The sequence below is a fragment of the Erpetoichthys calabaricus genome, chromosome 8, assembly GCF_900747795.2.
Source record: "Erpetoichthys calabaricus chromosome 8, fErpCal1.3, whole genome shotgun sequence".
NCBI lineage: Eukaryota > Metazoa > Chordata > Cladistia > Polypteriformes > Polypteridae > Erpetoichthys > Erpetoichthys calabaricus.
Window position 1 is genome coordinate 85,228,606 of NC_041401.2, and position 22,740 is coordinate 85,251,345.

A 22,740-nucleotide genomic window follows, 5' to 3' on the forward strand; every position below is an offset into this window, starting at 1 on the left:
AAGTACATCCCTTGACTGAGGGCTGATGATAATCTTAGAGGCTATGAAAATAAAACTCATTTAGTCCCAGACCAGGCAAGATGGAGACTCAATCCAAGTCTTCATCGAAGGATGAACAAGGCTAATGGACTGAATGGTCTCATCTTGTTTCTTAACCTCTACTGAATTTTCTGGAACACCAAAAGAAATATCCTGCCACTATACAGAATCATCTTAAAATGTCTTCAGGAAAGATTTATTATTTGTGTAACAGTTAAGTATCATCAAATGACTGCCCTGTTCTTATTCTATGCTAGAGAATGATCTGATCCTAGAACCATCCTAGAACCATGAAGAACCAGAACCATGGAATGAGAACATTCAGGAGCTTGATATTTTGAGCAATGCTACTTACAAATGAAACACATGCTGCAAGGAGAAGAATCCGCACCAGCAAGTCTTCAAACTGCTCAACCACAAGCTCCCATAGAGACTTTCCTGAAAAACAATAAATGTACTATGAAGCTCAGTTTCTTCCACTACTTAATAATGCTGTGCAATAATCAGCAACACTTCTGGTAATACAAGTAATAATGCACAAATCACAGGAGCAGATGAACAAACTTTCCATGCACTACTTTACATCATATAACATCCATAACAATCTTCTTACTTGTTCATTTGACAATTAGTATAGCACAACAGTGCAGACTAAGAAGGAGTGATGCTCATGCATGTTCAAAGTAACACACTAAGATGAAATTACAGTCCTTTCTTGGTAGTCTAGAAGAAAATTTGCCACAGCAAACTGACACAGCACCTGGCATTATGCACCAGAAGCCAACCCAAACATGCCCTCTCCAGAGAAGAAGAACCCACAAGAGAATTGCACTTGGCTTGCAACTTGGTGACCTCAATTAACTAAAAGGACCTCAGAAATTTGTAACCTTCATGGGATGTGTGAGACACTTCAAAATTGTGTAAATGCAGAGAAACATTCATCAAGGGGGTCTCTTAAGAGATTCAGTCTATGTAAAAGTCAAAAAAGATTAAGAACATAACTGAATAAGTTAAGACTGCCTATTAGGCAGACAATATGGTGTAGTGGTTAAGGCAATGGACCTCAAACCCTGAGGTGGGTTCAAATCCCACTACTGTGACTATGAGCAAGTTAACCAACCTGTCTGTGCTCCAAAAAAACGAAAGAAAAGTAAGCAAGTACCATAATGTCATTAGTCACCCCAGATAAAGGCATCAGAAAAATAAGTAAAAGTAATGGTACAAGATTTAGAGTCATGGCTGTCCTCAAATAATCACTATGTGCACTATTGGAATTGTTTGTATTTCTGTTCAGTGTTTTTAATATATTTCATACATTTTCTTATATCAGAGATGTAAGGATCTGTGTAAAAATTTCACTCTAGCATTTATGAAGTCTGTGTTGTTCTTCATAAATCAACTAACAGGACTTTAGTTAGCTGCCTCCCTAACGTGCTAATAAGGCTCACAGTTTCCATATTCACACAGCACATAAAACAGTTGTCTGTTTTGTATCACCTGCCTAATTTCATTGTATTAATAAAACCTGGTTGTGAGGTTGAACTATCAGATTCTGCTTAATTGATTACAATTACTATTAACTGGAATCATCATTTGGGACCCTTATAATCACCCTAGGGAATACACCCATTTTCTGAAGCAACTTTTTTCATTTTAAGGATAAAAGCTACACCAGTCCTTTATAGATCACACTCACTCATATCAAATCAATTTAGACTCAACACATAGCCCAACTTTCACGTCTTTTGGAGGGAAACCAGAGTTCCATGGAAACCAACAAAGAAAACACAGGGAAAACATGCAAACTTCTTTCTGACAGACAATTCTTTGACCTGCACAGATGATGCATTTACCACTTTAACACCATGTGGCCCCATCCCAAAAAATGAAAATAATAAAAATTAAGTAAGATCTAACAGAAAAAATACAAATTTATACAAAACATTAGGGAAGTATGTGGCATATAAATGCTGCCTTTTTTAAAACTTATGATCTCCATGATCCAAGAACAGTTGAGATGACTTAAAAGTTCCCTTGGGGCATTTATTACAATGCAGATTTACATGCGGGAAACATAACACGCAGTATATATAATAATGAATGTGCCTTGTATCACTCATTGACTATATATTACTTAAAGGGGTTATCTGCTACAGGCATCCAAAATCCTCCTTTCTATTCACTGAAAAGGGAGTTTTATTTACTAATAGGATTTGCAGCCTACAGTCTGCTTTTCTGAGCCCTAAAAAAGTCTGCCAGAAAACAGACAAAAGAAAATGGAAAAATCAATATTTACCTTCTTCTGCTGGCAGCTCTGTTGGCGTGTCAAAGAAAATCCAATGAGGAACATGTATAAAAAAAAAGAAAGACATGGATAAAGATTAGTTGGTTATGACACAAATCAGGAAACAGAGAGCATACTCTTATTTTTAAGGAGTTTACTAGTATATTTAGTTTTTGGGTGGGGAGCATTCAGAAGGACAGCCATTAGAGCTCATTAGTGCTCAAGGCACTGAATGTATAGGAGTTTTTACTTTCTCTTTAATATAAAAAACAGTGTTGTTTATGATAGGATACATTTATCTTATATGTCTGTATAGTCTTTCAAATTTGTGGTAAATGATGCAAGTTTCCCTGGAGGCAGTAGCAAAGAAAGAAGAAAAGATGTTTTATTGTATTTTTCTTTAGCAACTATAAAAGACTGTGAAAAAAGCATCTCACCTAATGGTCTTGTGTCAGCAAGCGTGACTGCATATGGAACAAATCTCAAAAACAATAATTCTTTATACACTGAAAGATCATACAGAAGGGCAGGTAAGCATAATGACCCAGACACAACTTATCACAGCTTCACTTTTTGATATGGTGGGCTGCACTGCAAATGTCACAACTCGCTTTTATGTTTATAATGCATGAAAAATCCAAAGGAAAGCCAAGCCTATAAGTATTTTGAAGGATTTTGTTTTTACAAAACTACAGATCTTCTTTAAGAAATATGCATTTGTCCATAAATATCTGGGATAACAGGCTTGTTTGCTTGCAGAACTTAGTGAAAACATACTTGTAGTCGAGAAAAAGGCATTCTTTTCACAAAAAAATACATTAATCATATTATAATGTATATATTAACAATTCTGCAGTGGGTTGGCACCCTGCCCGGGATTGGTTCCTGCCTTGTGCCCTGTGTTGGCTGCGATTGGCTCCCAGCAGACCCCCGTGACCCTGTGTTCGGATTCAGCGGGTTGGAAAATGGATGGATGGATATTAACAATTATAACACAATGATAGAAATGAACCATAGTCCTCAATTTATAGCATGCATTTACTCTCTGCCATCATACATTTAAGTAGGAGTATACGTTATGTAGGTAAACCTGCAAGGCTATGCTTATCTTTCTTTATTAAATTTCAAAGAGCTAACAACCAACGTTCTTAGGCTCTGTCCTGGAAGACTCCAGTGGCTGTGGGTTTTTATTCCAAAAAATTTCACAATCACTGCATAATATTTACTGTACTTTAAACTGATCTCATTGTTTAATAATATTTTCTTCTAAGAAATTCCAAAATTTGCATTTTTGCCAAAGTGTTAAAATTTAATCTGCCATTTTTTTAATTCACCTTTTTCTTTAGAGTTACTCCCTTAATTATATCCTAATGCTGACGAGCAAGAAGGGACAGTGTGGGTACCTAATCCAAGTATTTAAAATTCTCAAAGGCATAAAGCAGATCCAACAACATTTTTTCAGCTTAAGGGTGAATCACGTAACTTGAGGACATCAGCATAAATTAAGAGGATGTGCATTTAAGACTGAAGCCTGGAAGAACTTCTTTATGCAAAGAGTTGTGGGACATGCAGTTGAAGGAGAAACCTTGATAACCTTTAGAAATCTGAATTAAATATTAGGATATCTTAGCTATTAGCTAAACAAACAGGCTTGATGGACCAAATTGTCTCCTCTTGTTTGTCAGATTTCTTATGTTCTTATGTGTGCTTTTGATTACTTAAGTGTCATTAAGTAATAAGCTGGCAATGAAGTTATTGCCACCTTTAGTAATCAATGTTGTTTGCAGCTTTGTCTGCTTTGCTCCATGCTAAACACCAGCAGTTAGTTAAAATTATGGGAGCAAAATCTACATAAATTGTAGTGGGGGGGTAGGCAAACAATGAAAGTCATATACACATATAGATCACTACAAAAAGTAACATAAATATTTAAAGCTATGGCAAACAATGCAAATATTTCTGAATTTTATGGTTGCATTTATACCACCAAGTCTCGATGCTCAAAACAAAAAAAATGAAGAAATGCAATCCGATGTCTATGGCATGTACATTACACAATCTAGATATGGCCTGAGCTTTTACATACACATTCAGTTTATATGGAATGTATGCGCTACACTTGCATTGTTACACATCTAAGGCATAAACATGCGTCTCTGCATTTTTTTTTTTTTGGATGTTCCTCAATTTTCCACATTTTTAGAAGTAAACCCCACTTTCTAAATATGATGAGTAGTGTTGATCAGTGACAAAGCATTCTTTGCAGCGTTTTTACTGCTGGGTTGCAGTCATCTTAGGGGAAATCCCCACACATGTCCCCCAACCCCCAAAATTGTAGTACATACCGACATTATCTAGTCTAAGTATATTGCCAGAACACAGGTTCTGGCTTAAAAATCAGGGCCAGACACTCTTAATGGCAGCTAAAAAAAAATCTTAGCCTTCATGATGGGGCCCCTCTGTGGAATGCAGCCACCATGCCTTATCTGATAATATGCTCATTACAGAGCAGGTTACACTCAGGGATAGCTCTCACAGGTAGTAGTTGGACACCCAAGTTCAAACAAAGCCTCATAACTCAAGGAAGAAGAACATTGGTGGCCTGAAATTTACACCAATGGTCAACCAAAATGATGGGCTTATGTGCACCCAAGAAACCAATGACAATACCTCTACTTTTCCTTTCAAAATGCCAAAAATGCCCTAACTCATCGCTGTTCTCTCATCAAATGTACAGCTCTTAGTCTAGTCATAACTTCTGCTATATAGCAGACACCCAGTGCTGATATGGAGTGGTCATAACAGATGTGGCAGCAACTCCTTTACTCCAAAGAGCAACTATGCCAGACTGGAAGGGTAGAATACTTGTCTTTATTGGGTTTGGACAAGGGTGCCATTAGTCTAAACATTGCTGAAGGATAGCAAGTGCACAAGCAGAGAGAGTAACCTATATGAAAGGCCATGCATTTGTCTTGCTGAAAACAGTAACTAACTCATCACCAGTTTCTCAGAAGGCATAATCTTGCTACCAATCAAGGACCCCTGTTTGTAAAATCTTCAAAGAGAAACTGCAGAACCACCAGCAAACAGAAAGTGCAATCAAGGCCAAGAAGGAGGCAAGTTCATGAAACAAAAAAAAGAAAGCATGTTGAAGATTCTTCTTCATGTCCTGAGAAATCCAACCTGGAAAGGAACAAAGTATCGCTTACCTCAAACCATAAGTACAACTACTTTAATTCTGAGAACTATTAACTGTAATTTAATAGACAGTACAACATTAGCTAATGTATTATGGTATTAGTGTCTCTACAACTGAAAGGTAATAACCCTGAGAAGGATAAACTCTGGATATTATGAGTTTGTCATCCTAAATCCAGAAAGAAAGTGTAGAGCAGCATCTCACACTCGCATGCCCACACTCACATAGAGAACTATGGGAGGTGGGCGGGGTAACCCAGCATAGATTAGCTGTGAGCAAATGAACACAAGAAGCTTAATAACCAGCTGTAGAACTTATCCATCTTGGACACATTAATTAAAAGACCAGAACTCATAAATGATGAACCTTTTTCTATAAGAAAGAAAAAAATTCATCTAAGCCAAGAGACAGGAATCAAAAGTTATGTGCCTCTTCCTACAGGAGTGAAAAGTGAGTGTGAGTATGTATATTATATGTATATATGTATATTATATATATATATATATATATATACACACACACATACACACACTGTATATATATAAAGACAGCAACAGAGAGAGAAATATTTTTTGTTTATTGCAACAAGTATGTCTGGGTTTTTTGTAAAAGTAAGTGTATAGACAAGACTTTTACCATTTATGAACCTTGCTCATAAATTATACAGATCTCTTCATATTTCTGAAGTCTCAGCTGGGAAGGGAAACAGAGATCCCTCACTTAACCCTTAGGCGGGGTCTTGTTGACTGTTTCATTTAATTTATTGTCGAAGGAAAAACTGATAATTGACTAAGTGATCATCCACCCCCTCCCTACAGTGCCACATGGTGCTTTGTTTCGGCCAGTATGCCAACACAGAGCTGGAGGAGCAAATCTTAGAGTGGGACGTCACTACCCGATTTGTGTTACCTGCCTGATTTGCGTCATATGTAAGCAGAATCTTTACACATGCATACACTAAAAGTACTCCATTTCTCACTTTATGTTCTTAGCTGATCTTCTTTGCGCATGCATACACGCATATGTGATATCACTTTCCAATTGATATGACAATCGCATTATTTCCATTTGAAGGGCTCAGTAACTTACCATAACATTACAAAAAAATGTCATTGTTCTGCATTGATTCAGTGTACATTGTGGCTTCACAATGGATCACACTCCTCAGCCTCCCTGGAAAAGTCTATTCGGGGGTCCTGGAGAGGAGGGTCCGTCGGATAGTCGAACCTCGGATTCAGGAGGAACAGTGTGGTTTTCGTCCTGGTCGTGGAACAGTGGATCAGCTCTACACCCTTAGCAGGGTCTTGGAGGGTGCATGGAAGTTTGCCCAACCAGTCTACGTGTGTTTTGTGGACTTGGAAAAGGCGTTCGACCGTGTCCCTTGGGGAATCCTGTGGGGGGTACTCAGAGAGTATGGGGTACTGGACCCCCTGATAATGGCTGTTCGGTCCCTGTACAACCGGTGTCAGAGCTCATTCAGAAATTCAATCAACCAAACCTACACTTCTGTGAGAAATGAGAGATAAACTGGGTACTTGGAAAAGCTACGCAGAAGAAGTAATGTGCATAATGCAGCCTTGCCCTTCTCAAAAACTGTTGGCTTGTCCCAGATTTAAAATTTACTAAATGTGAAGTAAATGTAAATTTACACCATCAATTAAAAGAGAAGGCCTCAACATTTTAAAATATAAAATATAGGAAGTTATGGATTGTTTATTTTTAAATGAACTTATTGTCCAGTTCTAAAATCTAAAAATCATTCAAGTTTCCACAATCATAGGCTTTTGAAGATCTCTAAAGGCTCCTTCAAATTTCATTTTTGTAATCCTCCTTCTAAGCAACTTTTCTAGGAACAGACCAATCTAAATATGGTGTTAGCTTTAACCAGGAAAACATTTCCTGTTACTAAACAATCAAGAATATAATACAAGATGACACAAAAACTCTTAGCTGATACAAACTCTTCATTTCAAAGTACATCATACTCTAGTTTAGCGCAACAGTACAAAAACAGCTGAAAATCCTTTATTAAATATTTAATTTTACGGGGCACAGTTCACTTCAACATTTCAAAATAAACAAGAATGATTTGGAACTATACTGTACATTCTACTGCCTACTATTTTTATAGTGATCCTTCTGAAAATGCTGTCATCTACAAAGAGGTTTTCAGTTAAATTTCACCCTCAGATTCAAATCTAAGTTTAAATATAAAAGCCAAATGTTGCCTTACTAAGGAACATAAATGGGGAGACATGGGACACTCTTCATAAAACTTCCTTTGAAAATAAAATCTATAAGATGTTCCTGATGCACCAACCACTGCTGCTCTGTCAACTGGAATGGCCAGTGCCGAGTCCACCTCTGACTATAAGTATGTGCGGTCTGTAACTGAAGACAAAGCAAGGAGACAACTGAAGAATCTGAGTGAAGGAAAAAATGCTTACAAAGTTAAAATAGAAAACAAACACACTCAGAATAACATGAAGGATGTCTGGAATGGACTGCGTATAATTGTGGGACTCGAGCAATCCAGAGCTCAAGTGTTAGAAGGGGATGTAGACAAATCTAATGCCCTGAACCAATTTTAATAGATTTTCCTTCCTAATGACACCTTCTTCCACTGTCCAATCACCCCACACTATCCCTACAACTCCTATCACCTGAGCCGGAATGGGCAGTGACAAGTCCACCCTTGACCATCAGTGTGGAGTATCCATAACTGAAGACCAAGTAAGGAAACAACTGAGGAAGTTACACACAGAAAAAAACACAGGACCAGATGGAGTCAGTCCTCAAGTTCTTAAGGCCTGTGCTGACCAACTTTGTTGTGTCTTCTGTCACCTGTTCAGTCTGCCCCTAAGGCTCCAGAAAGTGCAGCTGCTGTGGAAAATGTCTTCCTTTGTTCTTATTCTAAAGAAGGCAGGCATCTCTTCACCTGACTCAAAAATATGCAGGTGGATGAGCCTATGCTGCCCTGAATAATGAACTATCTGTCGGGCAGACCATAGGTTGTGAAACTCAAAACACTGTCTCTGATGTGGATATGAGCATCACTGGAGCACCACAAGGAACAGTCCCGTCTCCTTTACTCTTCACTCTGTACACCTCCGATTATAAAAATAATACCAGGTCATGTCACTTGCAGAAAGTCTCAGATGATTCTGCTCTTACGGAATGTGTTGATAAGGGGATGAGACAGAGTATAGGAATCGAGTGGAGAAGTTTGTTTCTTGGTATAAAAAGAATTGACAGCAACTTATAAGCAGAGCCAAGGAACTGGTTATTGACTCTTGCTTCACCAAAGAGCCTCTGTGTCTGGCCACTATTCAGTGAGTGGATGTAGATGTGGTACACTGCTATAGGTACTTGGGGTCCACATTAATGACAGGCTGGACTAGTCTCTTAACAGAGAGGAACTATATAGGAAAGGGCAAAGCAGACACTTTTTCCTTAAGAAATTGCGTTCCTTTATTGTGGGAAGTGGCATCCTTCACATCTTTTACAACTCCCTGATGGCCAGTGCAGTTTTCCACTATCTGGTGTGCTGAGCTGGTAACATCACTTCAAGAGAGGCCCAATGAATGAAAAAGTTATTTGAATGGACATGCTCAATTATGGGACACACTATGAACCATCTAGAGGTAGCAGCGAAAGACAGAATTAAAACAAAACTAAGTCCCATTATGAACAATGCTTCTCATCCTCTCTCTGACACACCAACGCTGAGGACTTTCAGTCAACGAACCATTCAGCAGACGTGTGTCAAGGAACACTATGGTGGCTCATTGATACCAACAGCAATACGCCTGTATAATGCCTCACTGGGACTGGGACTGCCAAGTCAGAATTTTTCTTACTTTTTAGTGTTCTTTATTTTTAGTCATTCTGGTGTGTGTTCAGACACCAACAACAACATTTATTTACATAGCACATTTTCATACAGACAATGTAGCTGAAATTGCTTTACAAGATGTCAAACAGAAATATACATGAAAAAAATAATTAAGAATAGTCAATAAAATTAAAAGATAAGAAATAAAAGAAAAGGGTAAAGTCAGATGGCTGGGAGGACAGTACATAGATACATAAATACACACATACACACGCACACTCATGTATTTATTTAATGAAGTTCTGAAAAAATCCAGTTTTCCCCCCTGAGGACAAGTAAAGTTCTATCTATGTTCACTTACTAAAGTTGCTACATGCATTTTTTCCATTACCTCATAAAAAACACAACCAAAGATTTCAGAGAATTAAAAATAAACTCGCACTCATAAACGCATTTACATATTATTTTAATAAGATACTCATTGGTTCTTCATGCCATTTCCCTTGTTTTTTACATGTTGCGACTAAGAGGGTGAAACCTTCATACGCTGCCACTCCTGCAACATTGTGCTTCAAGTACTGTGCCTAAAACTTCTCTTTTTTGGCTCTACTTTGGACTTCAAATTTGTTTCTTTAGGTTTTTCTCCTTATTGATTTTTGTTTATGAACTATGGTCTGTTTTAGGTTTAAGATTTTTCTGTTGGCCATGTGAAGCCACAGATTTTGGAACAAAGCCTCCCTTGATAGTAGGCCTCTGAGGTGCTTTGAGGTCTATTCTAGAAGCAAAGACTCATCTTGGATTGAGAGAGTCAGCAGGAATCCTAACAATTACTGTATATATTTAGATAGGTAAAAAGAAAATCAGCTAACATCTCTGTGTTTATTTTATATCTTTAGGTTACTGGTAAAGACCTTACTATTTAGTTAGCCTCCTTAACAAGAGGGTGCATCTTGAAGCAGAAAATGATTAAACTGATCCAGCAGCCAGACATACTCAAACTGATGCCCGCTTCTCCATTTCTGCCCAGCTGGAAGGGAGCCATACTCTTGGGCTTTTTGAAGAAAAAATTAATAAGCCTGTGAACTTGTTAAAATACTAACTTTTGCTGGAGATGAGTGAATTCATTTCAGCCCTAACAGTCTGGTGCCACTGCATCAACAAAAGCTTAAAAGAAGTGCTATTTTGGGTATTCAAATGCTATATTTTTTAATTAAGTATTTTAGTCTCTTTTGCAGTTGCCACTACTTTTGCTAACATCTCATGAGAATAGGTTTCATCTAAATCCAAGGTAGACTTGGCAAGAAGTGAAAAACAAAAAAAAAATCCAGCTATGTACTTAAAAAAAACAAAAAAAACAACCAAACCCGAGAAATAGACTGCACTTTTCTTCACATGCTAAAACTTGTGAAGCACATGGTAACAGTTCAGTGGTGCTCATTAACTTCAGTGATGCAGTGACCTCCACTACAGAAAATAAAATGCACTTCTGAGGACTGGGCCTTGCAAAGACATAACTATTAAACAACATTACAATATGATGTTGTCCTAGATCTTTGATTTAGGGATGAGCCGAGACTATTGAAGTGTCAATAAAAACCAATCAATCAACAATATCTGCTTTGATTTTTGACAATAAATTAGTAACTCAGCTTCACATATTTTTTTCAAATACCTTTCCTTTCAAGCCGACATCATGTTGGGTCTTTGAAGGGTACTGGCTATTTACACTCTGGACACTCTGCACATTTCCAACTGAAAAATGTAGGAAGATCTTAAATGCCCCCTTTCCTGACCAGCCATATGCTACTTTTTACAGGACTAATACCTAGTTAATCAATCTGAGTACCCAGAGCAAAACTCACACACATGCACACAAACAACATGCACACTCCAAAGACAAACTGGTTAAGAACTCTAAATTCTAAATTGGTCCTGTTTAAGTGTAGATGTCTGTGAGACTGGCACACGTCCTGGGTGCTTCCTGCCTTGTGCCTGATGTTACAGGAGTAGGCTCTGGACATCCTGCAACCTTGAACTGGATTGAGTGGGCCTGACAATGTTATGACTGAAGTGAATGCAAGTGCTGTTATAAGTAAGATGAAGGCTCATGCTGTTCGTATTATCAGTGTTCCAGTGCTCACCATCCACCTTAATAAAAGGATAAGTGTCTGTATGTCAGTCTGGTTGCTGTGTCTCCGTCATTCCAAAAGATGGCACATCTTGAAAATTTGTATAAAATGCATTGCATTTGTTCTTCCGATAGATGGCATATCACAAACATTAACAATGCTTTTACAAATCCCATAGCAAATGGCACATAGCAGAGACATTTGGAGAGTGGATTGCAAACATTATCACTGAGGTCTGCATTGATTAGTTAGATTTCAGCCCATGTTAGATGGGTAGCACAGCTAGTACTAAATTGAAATAGTTGAGTTAATTTACCTTTTCTTTTATGTAACTATCAGAAGAACCTGAAATGTCTTAATTGCATTAGATTTTTCAGAGCCAATCTTACAAAGTTAATGTTTAATATTAATTTATATACAGTAAGTGCTTGCTTCTATAGAATGTCAGTTTCTCATAGTAACTTAAAATATGGTATAGCCTTTTACCCCTGTAATTTAAAACAAAATAGGACTTTCTTAGCCATAACTGTAAAACAGAGTGTTAATTAAGCCAGTTAGGAAATAGTCTCACTGCTAGCATGGACTGTTAAATATGTTTGCAAATAGGATATTGGCATACAGTTTTCTGAATGTTTTGAAAAGAACTTTCTAAACATAATAAGACTGTATAACAAAACATAGAGAAATGAAACAAGATAAATAAGCCTTAAACAGAACCTTTCGACGAGAACTTTTCTTTTCTTCAATATTAAATTTTCTCTATTTTTATGTGAATTGTTTTTGCCTTGAATTTTTACTAAAACGTTTAAAACAAAGATACTTGGTCTGTGGAATTATTTGAACACGTGTCACACTATTGCCAGAATCATTCTATGAAGTATGAAGGGCGGAGTGGTGGCTCTGAGGCTAGAGATCTGCACTGGCAATCGGAAGGTTGCCGGTTCGAATCCCGTCAATGCCATTAGGGACTCTGCTCTGTTGGGCCCTTAAGCAAGGCCCTTAACCTGCAATTGCTGAGCGCTTTGAGTAGTGAGAAAAGCGCTATATAAATGCAAAAAATTATTATTAAGTAAACTAAAAGCTGCAGAACTTTGGTAATTCAGGACAAACGCAACTACAAGAACATTTAAAAATAAAAAACAAAAAGCAGCTGCATTAAATAAGGAGTAGAATACAAGCAGTAAATGAAACATGGACAGTAGAAAAAAAATATACAGAACATATACAGCATAACAGAATGAAATAAAAATAACACACCAAAAAATAGTTAACAATGTATAAAAAAAAGAACAATATTAGCAAAACACACCAGCAGTGTTTGTTATGATCTGCATTTCAATTGGCCTAGTTAAAGTGTCGCCCTGCGGTGGGCTGGCACCCTGCCTGGGGTTTGTTTCCTGCCTTGCGCCCTGTGTTGGCTGGGATTGGCTCCAATAGACCCCCGTGACCCTGTAGTTAGGATATAGCGGGATGGATAATGGATGGATGGATAGTTAAAGTGTGTGATGATGACTGTGTTACAAGTTTGTACACAAGAGGCAAAATACAACCAACCACAATTTGCACAATGAATTTCTAAAAGTCTTTATTGCATTGAAGGTGTTACTTGACCTTCCCAGGTTTAGACTGCAGCGGTGAAAAATCTTGCAAGAGCAAACTCAAGAAGGAATCAAATCTGTGTTCCGTTACTGTTAAATTCTACACTGCACTTATATTTTACTGCAATTTTATTTAGACCACTGAGATGTTTTTGTTTACTTTAATCAGGATTATTACAATGTTGCATATAAGTTTCACTTTTGTTGCATGTATAATATATAGCAAATGGTGGCAAAGGCAAACTTCAAAGGCAGAATTAAGAATGGACTAATGGAAAACAGAGAGAAAAAAACATCATTGTCAAAAAAAAATAAAATGCAGGCAAGGCCAAAACCATTAAATCAAAATGAAATGAGATGCCAAAGTGCAACACACATACCTACATTTTAGTCTCAAAAACATTAAAGGTCTCGACTCCCTGGATTGATTTACTACTAGCTAAGGCCGCCACAAGGTTTCCCATTGAATCCACTATCTTGAACACCAAGACTTGCACTGCATCTTAAATTGTGTCATGTGATGGGAACGGAGCACCACTGTCAACAACTACATGGCTGTGGTCAAAAAAAAAATAGACAAAATTGTGTTGCCCTCAATAAACAAAATGGCATCATGAAATAGTAAATTAAAACAATGACATGTCTAAAATAAATAAATACATACAAAATAATCATCATTTTTACATAGTTCAAAACCCAAAATTTATAACCTACATAAGCATCAGACTTGCATTTGCATGTGTTTATGTGAATTATTTCTACATAACAAATGAGGCTCCATACGTGAAAAATACACTTTCATCCATTTTGTTAGAGAAGTTAAAGAACAATATACCAGGTTGTTGAGAATGCCAATAATTATTACTATTTTTAGCATTTATAAATTCATTTTGCAAATGCATTTATATACAGGCAAACCCTGAAAAATAATTTTGTCTCTTCCTGCGGGTATTCTGAGCAAATATTCTCATGGAGATAAAGTATCTACTTATACGATATGTAGAAATACAATAATAAATGACATTTGCTGATACACAAACACGCACAGTCAGTGATGTGCGATCGTGTACACACATTCATACAGATGCATAAAAATTCAAGGTTATGTCTCAAACTAGTAAGCGTCGAACACCTGGTGTTGACATGCTCATTTTAATAAGTAGAAATTTCTAAAGAGCCGTTTACTGGTCACTGGGGAAAGCGGCTGCTACAGTAGAATGCAGCTCATAAAACCACAGCAAAGTTTATTTTTCCAATAAACTCTTTGAACCTCCCAGAACAGCACTTCTCAACAGTCGATTTGCACACTTGTGGAAGCCTTTGAAAATCTGCAGCTACATATGAATCAACTAAAAATTCATGCTCTCTTTCACTCATTGTGGACGGATGGATGGCCCATTACTGCTGCTGACATTTGCTTTGTGGATAGAAATAAACAAAGGCAAAAGAACCGCAGGTGAAACACTGCAAAAAATCAACACAAAGAGCAACGGGAAAGTACACCAATTAAATGACAAAATCTTCCAGCAGACGTGAGATGCAGCAGGGTCTTCAGAGACTGAACCCAACTTCAAAGTGGTACACTTCTCATCACGCCACATGAATAATTTTGCGAGGTTCTCTCAGATTAATGGTGGAATATCCAAAAAGCAGTATTGTGTCATCAGCTGGCCATCGTATGTCTAAATTTTGCTTTTTAGGCTGATAATTCATCTGTCCATACATTCATTTTCTGACCCATTAATCCATTTTCAAGGTCATGGGATACCAAAGCCTAACCCTGCATTACTGGATTAAAAGCAGGAATCAACCAAAGAGAGAGCATCAGACCATAATTGCTCTGACCCCAGTGATAGTGTTAGAGATAATTGATCTAAACAGGTTTGAGAAACGGCAGAAAAACAAGAGCATTTAAAGACAAACTCATGCAGATATAAATTTTAAGAATCAAGCTCTGTCACATCCTAAAACTGAGGAGAGGAGATTATTATTTTAAAAATTACAGGATTTATCATTTTTGGATTCATCATAAAAAAGGAGTTTCCAAATTAGACCCTCTAAAACAACTGTGATGGTCATTCTAAATTGCATCTTTGGAGTGTGGGAGGAAAACCCACATTTGAAAGAGAATGTGCAAACTCCAGATATGCAGTGTCCAGGCTGGAATTTGACACAAGCAACTATACTAAGGTAATTCCATCCATTCATCCATCCATTTTCCAACCCGCTGAATCCAAACACAGGGTCACGGGGGTCTGCTGGAGGCAATCCCAGCCAACACAGGGTGCAAGGCAGGAAACCAAACCTGGGCATGGCGCCAACCCACCGCAGGACACACACACACACACCAAGCACACACTAGAGCCAATTTAGAATCGCCAATCGTACTAACCTGCATGTCTTTGGACTGTGGGAGGAAACCGGAGCACCCGGAGGAAACCCACGCAGACACGGGGAGAACATGCAAACTCCACGCAGGGAGGACCCGGGAAGCGAACCCAGGTCTCCTTACTGCGATGCAGCAGCGCTACCACTGCTCCACCCCCTAAGGTAATACACTTTACATAATTTAAAAAAAGGGAGAAAACTCTTGCTGTGATGGGAGTTACGCACTTGGGGCTGTGGAGACATGTCACTTTTCAATGAAGGCAGCACAACTTGTTGGCTTTTAATCTAGAACAGTGTTAAACTGTGGTGTTGACATGGAACTTTAAGTGAAAAACGCCTTCAGCAAAGAACAAATGAGGAGCGCACACTCCTAAATCGACACAATGATTGATTGATAGATAGATAGATAGATAGATAGATAGATAGATAGATAGATAGATAGATAGATAGATAGATAGATAGATAGATAGATAGATAGATAGATAGATACTCTATTAATCCCAAGGGGAAATTCACATACTCCAGCAGAAGCATACTGATAAAGACAATATTAAATTAAAGAGTGATAACAATGCAGGTATACAGACAGACAATAACTTTATATAATGTTAACGTTTACCCCCCCGGGTGGAACTGAAGGGTCTCATAGTGTGGGGGAGGAACGATCTCCTGTCTGTCAGTGGAGCAGGACATTGACAGCAGTCTGTCGCTGAAGCTGCTCCTCTGTCTGGAGATGACACTGTTTAGTGGATGCAGTGGATTCTCCATTATTGACAGGAGCCTGCTGAGCGCCCGTCGCTCTGCCACAGATGTCAAACTGTCCAGCTCCGTGCCTACAATAGAGCCTGCCTATAAGGTGGAATGCTAAACATGCAGATGCAGGAAATCAACTTGCTGCAAATTTCTGCCCAGAGCAGGATCAGACTAAGAGTTCACGTCTTCCTAAAGAGTCACCAAATGATGAGCATGGAAATACCAAAGAATCAAAATAAACAAATTCTCTTTAGAATTCTTTTGTCATTTGCACCGGTACATGCAGCTTGCCAATAGATCTTTTTTAAAATATATTATAGTCAATTAGGGGAAGAAATCTTTTATCAAGGGTAAGGCCTAATACACAGTATTGATTTTTCACATCATGTTGAGCAGTTTTCCCAAAGCAGTAACTTGATTTTTGGGCCACAAGTGTTAAATTTGCCCCCTCGTTCTTTTCCTGCAAAATACACACTTTTTTGAATTTGTCTCTTTCATATTTATCTATAAAGCATCTACTGAAAAGAGAAAAATGAATACTGCATAATTTTATATTTTTAGCTTTGCAGTGGTGGTTGTTTATCACAAGTACAACTGTATCTGACAGTCCTAATTAAATTATTCCAGTTACTAAACACTAAGCGCAACTTCCATCTGACCAATGTGCTCTGAGGTCATATTTGATGTTAGAAGGGACATGGACACTAAAATCAGGTTTCTTGACCAATGAATGATGGCGGAAACTGATCTTTGTGGGAATGACATCTTTCCTGTTTACATTCAATGCACAGTTTTCAGAAAGTAGTTGTTAATATTATATTAATATTTTAGCAAAACATGCACACATTTTTCATATTTTGACCATACAAATGGATATCAGACAGGTGGATTATACAACACAAGTTTATTTCTTTTTATCTTTTATCGATATTTTTCACATTGTTCGCTGTTGTCCAGAATTGGTCACAACAGGACCATGATGAATTGAAATATTCAATATGTAATTTCTCTGCAAAAACATAAGATTAAAGACTTTTCTCAGCCACTGCTACATGGGGTAACTAACATTTTTGGGTGGAGTATTCCTTTAATGCTTAATTCAGTTACACATGCACCTCATTTTCATTTTATTCATTTATCCTTGTGATTGTTAAATTTCTATTAATTTTTTCTGTAAATGATGTCGAGGTACATTTTTGGGTGAAAATGAGATAAAATAAATTGTTAATTTGCTGTATGCAATGGTGAACTATAGCTCTCTGAAAGTCTGCATTTACATAGACCGGTAAAGGAAATTTCAACAGGAAAGGACAATCGTGTGGTCAGATTGGCACATTCAATGCATGATAAGGTAAAAGCATAAACTGATGTGAGAGATAGTGATCAATAGATAAATAAAAAAAGGAACTGGTACACAAAAGATTATTTGAGGCAGAGGAACTTTCTTAGAACCTGTATTGTGCCTAGAGAGCCTCAAGACTATGTGGTGATTTAAATAACGGATTGACTGTAATCAACGAGAAGAGCTAAAATGAGAGAGGGTCTCGGCTAGGAAACAAAGCAAGTCAAAAAGAAAATACATGTACAGAGCATCACATTATATTCTGAAATTCATTGAAATCCAAATTTTGGGTCACAGCAGCCAAAGACTATGCCAGCAAGTTCTGGTGCAAGGCAGAAACCAGTCCTGGACCACTGCAGGACTCTCACTGAAACACACCACAGTCTCACAAAGCTAATAAAAATAAAACACAAGGTTTAATAGAAAAGAGAGATCTGCGTATGTCAGCATTTACAGGATTAATCCATATTCTTCATGCACCCATTTTCTAAACTAGTATTATTTAATACAAAAGGAAGCAAGCCCACATTCTTTCATTCACTCATCCACATTCACACCTACTTAATCCAATCTAAGGTCACAGTTGGTCAGTGCCAAGCTGAATTCATTGCAAGGCAGATACCGACCCTACTCTCGCTCATACCAGACCAAGCATCATTTGCTAATTTAGCAATTCTGCAAAAGTTTTTTTTTGTGTTGTGGAGTGATGTGAACAAGAATGTAAAGTGATGAAGCAGCAATACTAATTAGCATGTTAATACTCAATCCCACACATCCACAGCTCTCATTTGACTATTTTCTATACTCACTAAAGAAGTGGGACAATAAAAAACATTTTTAACCTCATACAAAATAACCTGCAAATGGAGGTCTAGTTGTGAGGGCCAGAAAAGGAAGATCAAGTCATTTAAGTCAAGCAGGGTTAATTAACTCTGCCTGCACCTTCTTGGACTGTGAGAGCAAACATAAAATAGATTTACAACATTCATAACTCAAGCCTATTATGGCTCTCAACACAACATAGGTGACAAGTTGCCATGGTGATTTGTGAACGTCCGGCTCATTCACCAATGTATCGCACATCGGTCAATCTAGCATGAAAACAAAGGAAGGAAATGTGACTTCATCCACTAGACAGACAGGACAGAACTTTTAGATTATACATTTTACTTAGTCAAATTACAGCCAATAATGCTGCTTGCCTCACAGGGATGACTCCCAGGCAAATCTGGTTCATTAGAATGTTTATCCAGTAAAATGGGAAACCTGTATTTTAACTTCAGGGTTAATTTGAATACTAGCAGTGATGCAAAGCAGAAAGTATAAAAAAAATTATCTCCAAAGACCTGTTAATGTCCTATCTGAAAAAACGCAACAGCAGAACTATAATGAGGGCCTCCTAGCAAGCTGCTGATCACATATGGACAAGACATGTGAGCTGAAGCCGCTGTCAGAATATAAAATATTTTAAAATATTTATTCTTCAGATTGCATTCTAATTGCATATATTTTGCCTGCATAATACCTCACTGTGACTGCCACTGCTAAGTCAGAAGTCCTTCCATCCATCCAGTATCCAACCCGCTATATCCTAACTACAGGGCCCCAGGCAGGAAACAAACCCCGGGCAGGGCACCACACACACCAAGCACATACTAGGGACAATTTAGAATCGCCAATGCACCTAACCTGCATGTCTTTGGACTGTGGGAGGAAACCGGAGGAAACCCACATAGACACGGGGAGAACATGCAAACTCCACGCAGGTTGGACCCGGAAGCGAACCCAGGCCTCCTAACTGTGAGGCAGTAGCACTACCACTGTGCCACCAAGCCGCCCAAGTCAGAAGTTTTGTTTCTTTTTAGTTATTCTGATGTGTGTTCAGACCATCTATCTAGATAGATAGAGACATAGATAAATGGATAGATAGAGCAAACTTTATTTATCCCCAGGGGGAAATGTAGCTTTTAACAAAAGCTCTTTAAATAAATAAAAATGTCTATCTTTAGTGGACACTAGTGCAAACAGATTTAAATGATGCCCAGTAACACCCTGTGCCACTTGTATGGCTATGGCCATGAGAAGTGAAGCGTTGTGCACTGTTGTTTGGGTGGTCTTTGATCTGGATGACCTGCAGTTTTTGATCGTTTCGACTTCTGTAAAATTGACAAACTGCTTTCTACAAGAAATATAGAAATATAAAAAATTAGCTTTCAGAACTCTTAAGGTGATAGACAAATTGGATTGCATGTTTGTTTCCAGCAACAAGGATAAAAAAAAAAAAAAAAAAAAAGAAGAACTATATTTTAAAACCTGGCTCAAATTTTCCTTCAGCTTTGACTGACCAAGTAACCTTTTATCTTACAGTATTTTTTCTCTTCTCAAACAACTGCTTGCACACAGGCTTTGGCCTTTCCCACTCTCTGATCTCTTACAGTTTCATCTCTCCCCCATTTCCCTACTATATATCTTCACTACATACTTCTTTGGACTCGCACTAGAAGAAAACTAAATGTTGCTGGTTTTTTACCTTTCTGAACTGAACTCACTTTTTCTGTTATTTTCCTCATGTAGATGCTGGCTGACATAACCTTTTGTCTCTTTTTAGAGGTTTTGCTGCACAATTTTAGGTGATGTAGTACTCTCACTACTAATTTCCACTAAACCCATATAACAGATTCCTTCCATCCATTTTCTAAACCTTCTTTTTCCATTATACACTTATAAAGAATAAAAGCTAATTTCTCAGTAGACCTGCAACAGTCAATCACTGGGATGCAAAAAGAATCCCCAGAGACAATCTCAAAGTAGATAAGTTAAGAAGTGCAACCTGTTCAAATTCATTCTCCTGGAGCTGTGACACAGCAGCACTAACCTATGTACCAATGTTCCCATTACCCAGCACTTAATCTAAGATGCAAATCATTAAAATATGGAAGGAAGCTGGATCCCTGCAGAAAGCAAACATGGCCCCATGGAGACTATGTTAACTCCAAACAGATAGCGACTGAGCCATGAACCAAACCTAGGTGACTGACTGACTACCACACCACCATAACATGCTTGTAGTGTAGTTTTCATTTCACACAAACATTGGTCTGCTTTTTCATAATAGATACACTAAATTAATAAGTGTGATAAACAGCCTAATTAGAATTTGTATCATTACTGTCAAACCCTGGCATTAACAGAGTTCTGTATATAAAGATTTCAGAAGATGATAAAGAAAATGCTTAAGATTATTTAAAGCAAGACAGGCTTACAAAATTATTGACAAATCAAACCTGGAGTGAAACACTGCAAATAATTTAGTCCTCTCTTGTTTTACCAGAAAAATAACACAAAGTAAAAAGACTATTTACAGTTTAAGGGGGTTAGGAATTTATAGGCCCACTGGCCCCCTGCAAATATGCTCCTTCTTTAGTATGAGAATTCTTAAAAATCATATTAATGTACTTAACCGGAATGTATAATGGGGCTATTGTCATTGTTTAATGTCCTGTCACAAAGGGAATAACTAACTTAGAGAGATTTTTCAGGGCAGCATCTGTCTAGCAAGTATAAGGAGGAGAGAATTAATAAACAGCCAAAAATGCAAGCCTTCTTTTAAATGGCTTCATATGCACATTACCAGCCTTTGCCAAGTTAAAAGTAGAAATTACATATTCGAACTCTTCTTGTCAAGATGCCACCCATTTAGAAAGCAAAGTTTCAAATTGGGCACCTAATTGAAATATTTGTAACTGAAGCTTATCTTTTAAACTTAGAAGAGTTCATGAGCGACATATTTAACATATTAAAACATTTTCAGTAAATTATTGTGCTAAACATAAACATCTGAAATTGGTGTTTTGTGCAAAATAGTTTATAATTCTTATGAAGTAAAACCATGTCGATATCATTTTGTGTTCTGGAGTTATTGAGGTTAAAAGGCACAAGTTCCAGCAAAAATGTTTTAGAGAGGCGGTCTCATTTTTTTTCTAGACATTTGAATATAGAAAATAGACAATATTATTAGCCAATTTTCAACTTTAGATTATACAGAAAACAAAACTCCAATGTTTTGTAAAAATTAGGTGGTTCTCACATGATGCTCGAACAGACAGACAAAAATTAATTTTTTTTATATATGCATACACACACACACACACAAACACACACCCACACACACCTATAACAATAAGAATAAGATACAAGATACGATAGATTCTAAATAAACAAAGAACTATTCATTCTGAAGAATTTCAATAACACACGCCATTGACCTGTTTCTGCCATTTAGCAGATATGCAGTGCTATTAATTTAGTTTTATTTCAACTGATAATGTCAAATTTTTAGTGAGGCTGCCCCATTTTTTTTCTAGCTATTTATTTGTAGAAAATCTAAACTTCTTTTAGATTTAATCTAAATTAGACTATATCAGAAATAATTGCAATATTTAATAGAAATGAGTGTGGTGCTCAAACAGACAAACAGAAATTCAGTTTAATAAAGTATATAATATCAATACTGACAAGATATCTTTATATTTAAAGTTATGTTTCAAACTTTTTAAAACTCCAATACTCTGCAAGGCTTCAAGATGAAGATATCTAATAAATCGATAATATTGTTTAGCTTTAGGTTTAGGTAGACTTTATTATTCCAGATAACATGGCAACAGTAGCTAGCTAGGGTGAATCACTGCTGCTTCACAAGGCCAATAAACCAGAATTCGATGCCCAGGCAGCATCTATGTGGTATTTACACAGTCTAGTTGTGTTCCCAGTTTTTGTTTTGTTTTTTTAATTGTATGATACTACATTTTATGCCAGTTTCCCAAAGATGTGTATATTCATTTACCTGAAGTCTCTAGAAATTGTCCCGGGTTTAATTGTATGTGTGTAAAAGTGTGTCCTGGCATCCCTTCAATGGTAGGTATATCCCTTGGGCAAAATGTTGCTCCCTGGGACAGCAGGATTAGAAAATGGTTAGATAGATTTAAAAAGTTGTTTCAAAATGAGAGTTGAAGAGTATTTAATGAAATGTCTGGTACAAGCCCAAACTTTGGCCCAGTTGTTTCCAAACTTGACTGATTAGTTTATCTACAGCAAATGGCATACCAAGACTGAAAGATCACTTGAGTGTTATAGTACTGTTGATTTTTAGATACCTTTTAAATACGGTCACATA

General features: G+C 37.3%; 1 protein-coding gene across 1 annotated transcript in view; it reads right to left on the minus strand.

Annotated features, from left to right (window-relative positions):
• atp2a3 (ATPase sarcoplasmic/endoplasmic reticulum Ca2+ transporting 3) overlaps positions 1-22,740 on the minus strand; it is a 298,736-nt gene that overhangs the window by 218,569 nt on the left and 57,427 nt on the right. The window contains exons 2-3 of the mRNA XM_028807020.2: positions 2,336-2,353; positions 395-477 (exon numbers count right to left, since the gene is read on the minus strand). Of these exons, the coding sequence (XP_028662853.1) occupies positions 395-477; positions 2,336-2,353 (101 nt within the window). The remainder of the gene's footprint in view (positions 1-394; positions 478-2,335; positions 2,354-22,740) is intronic.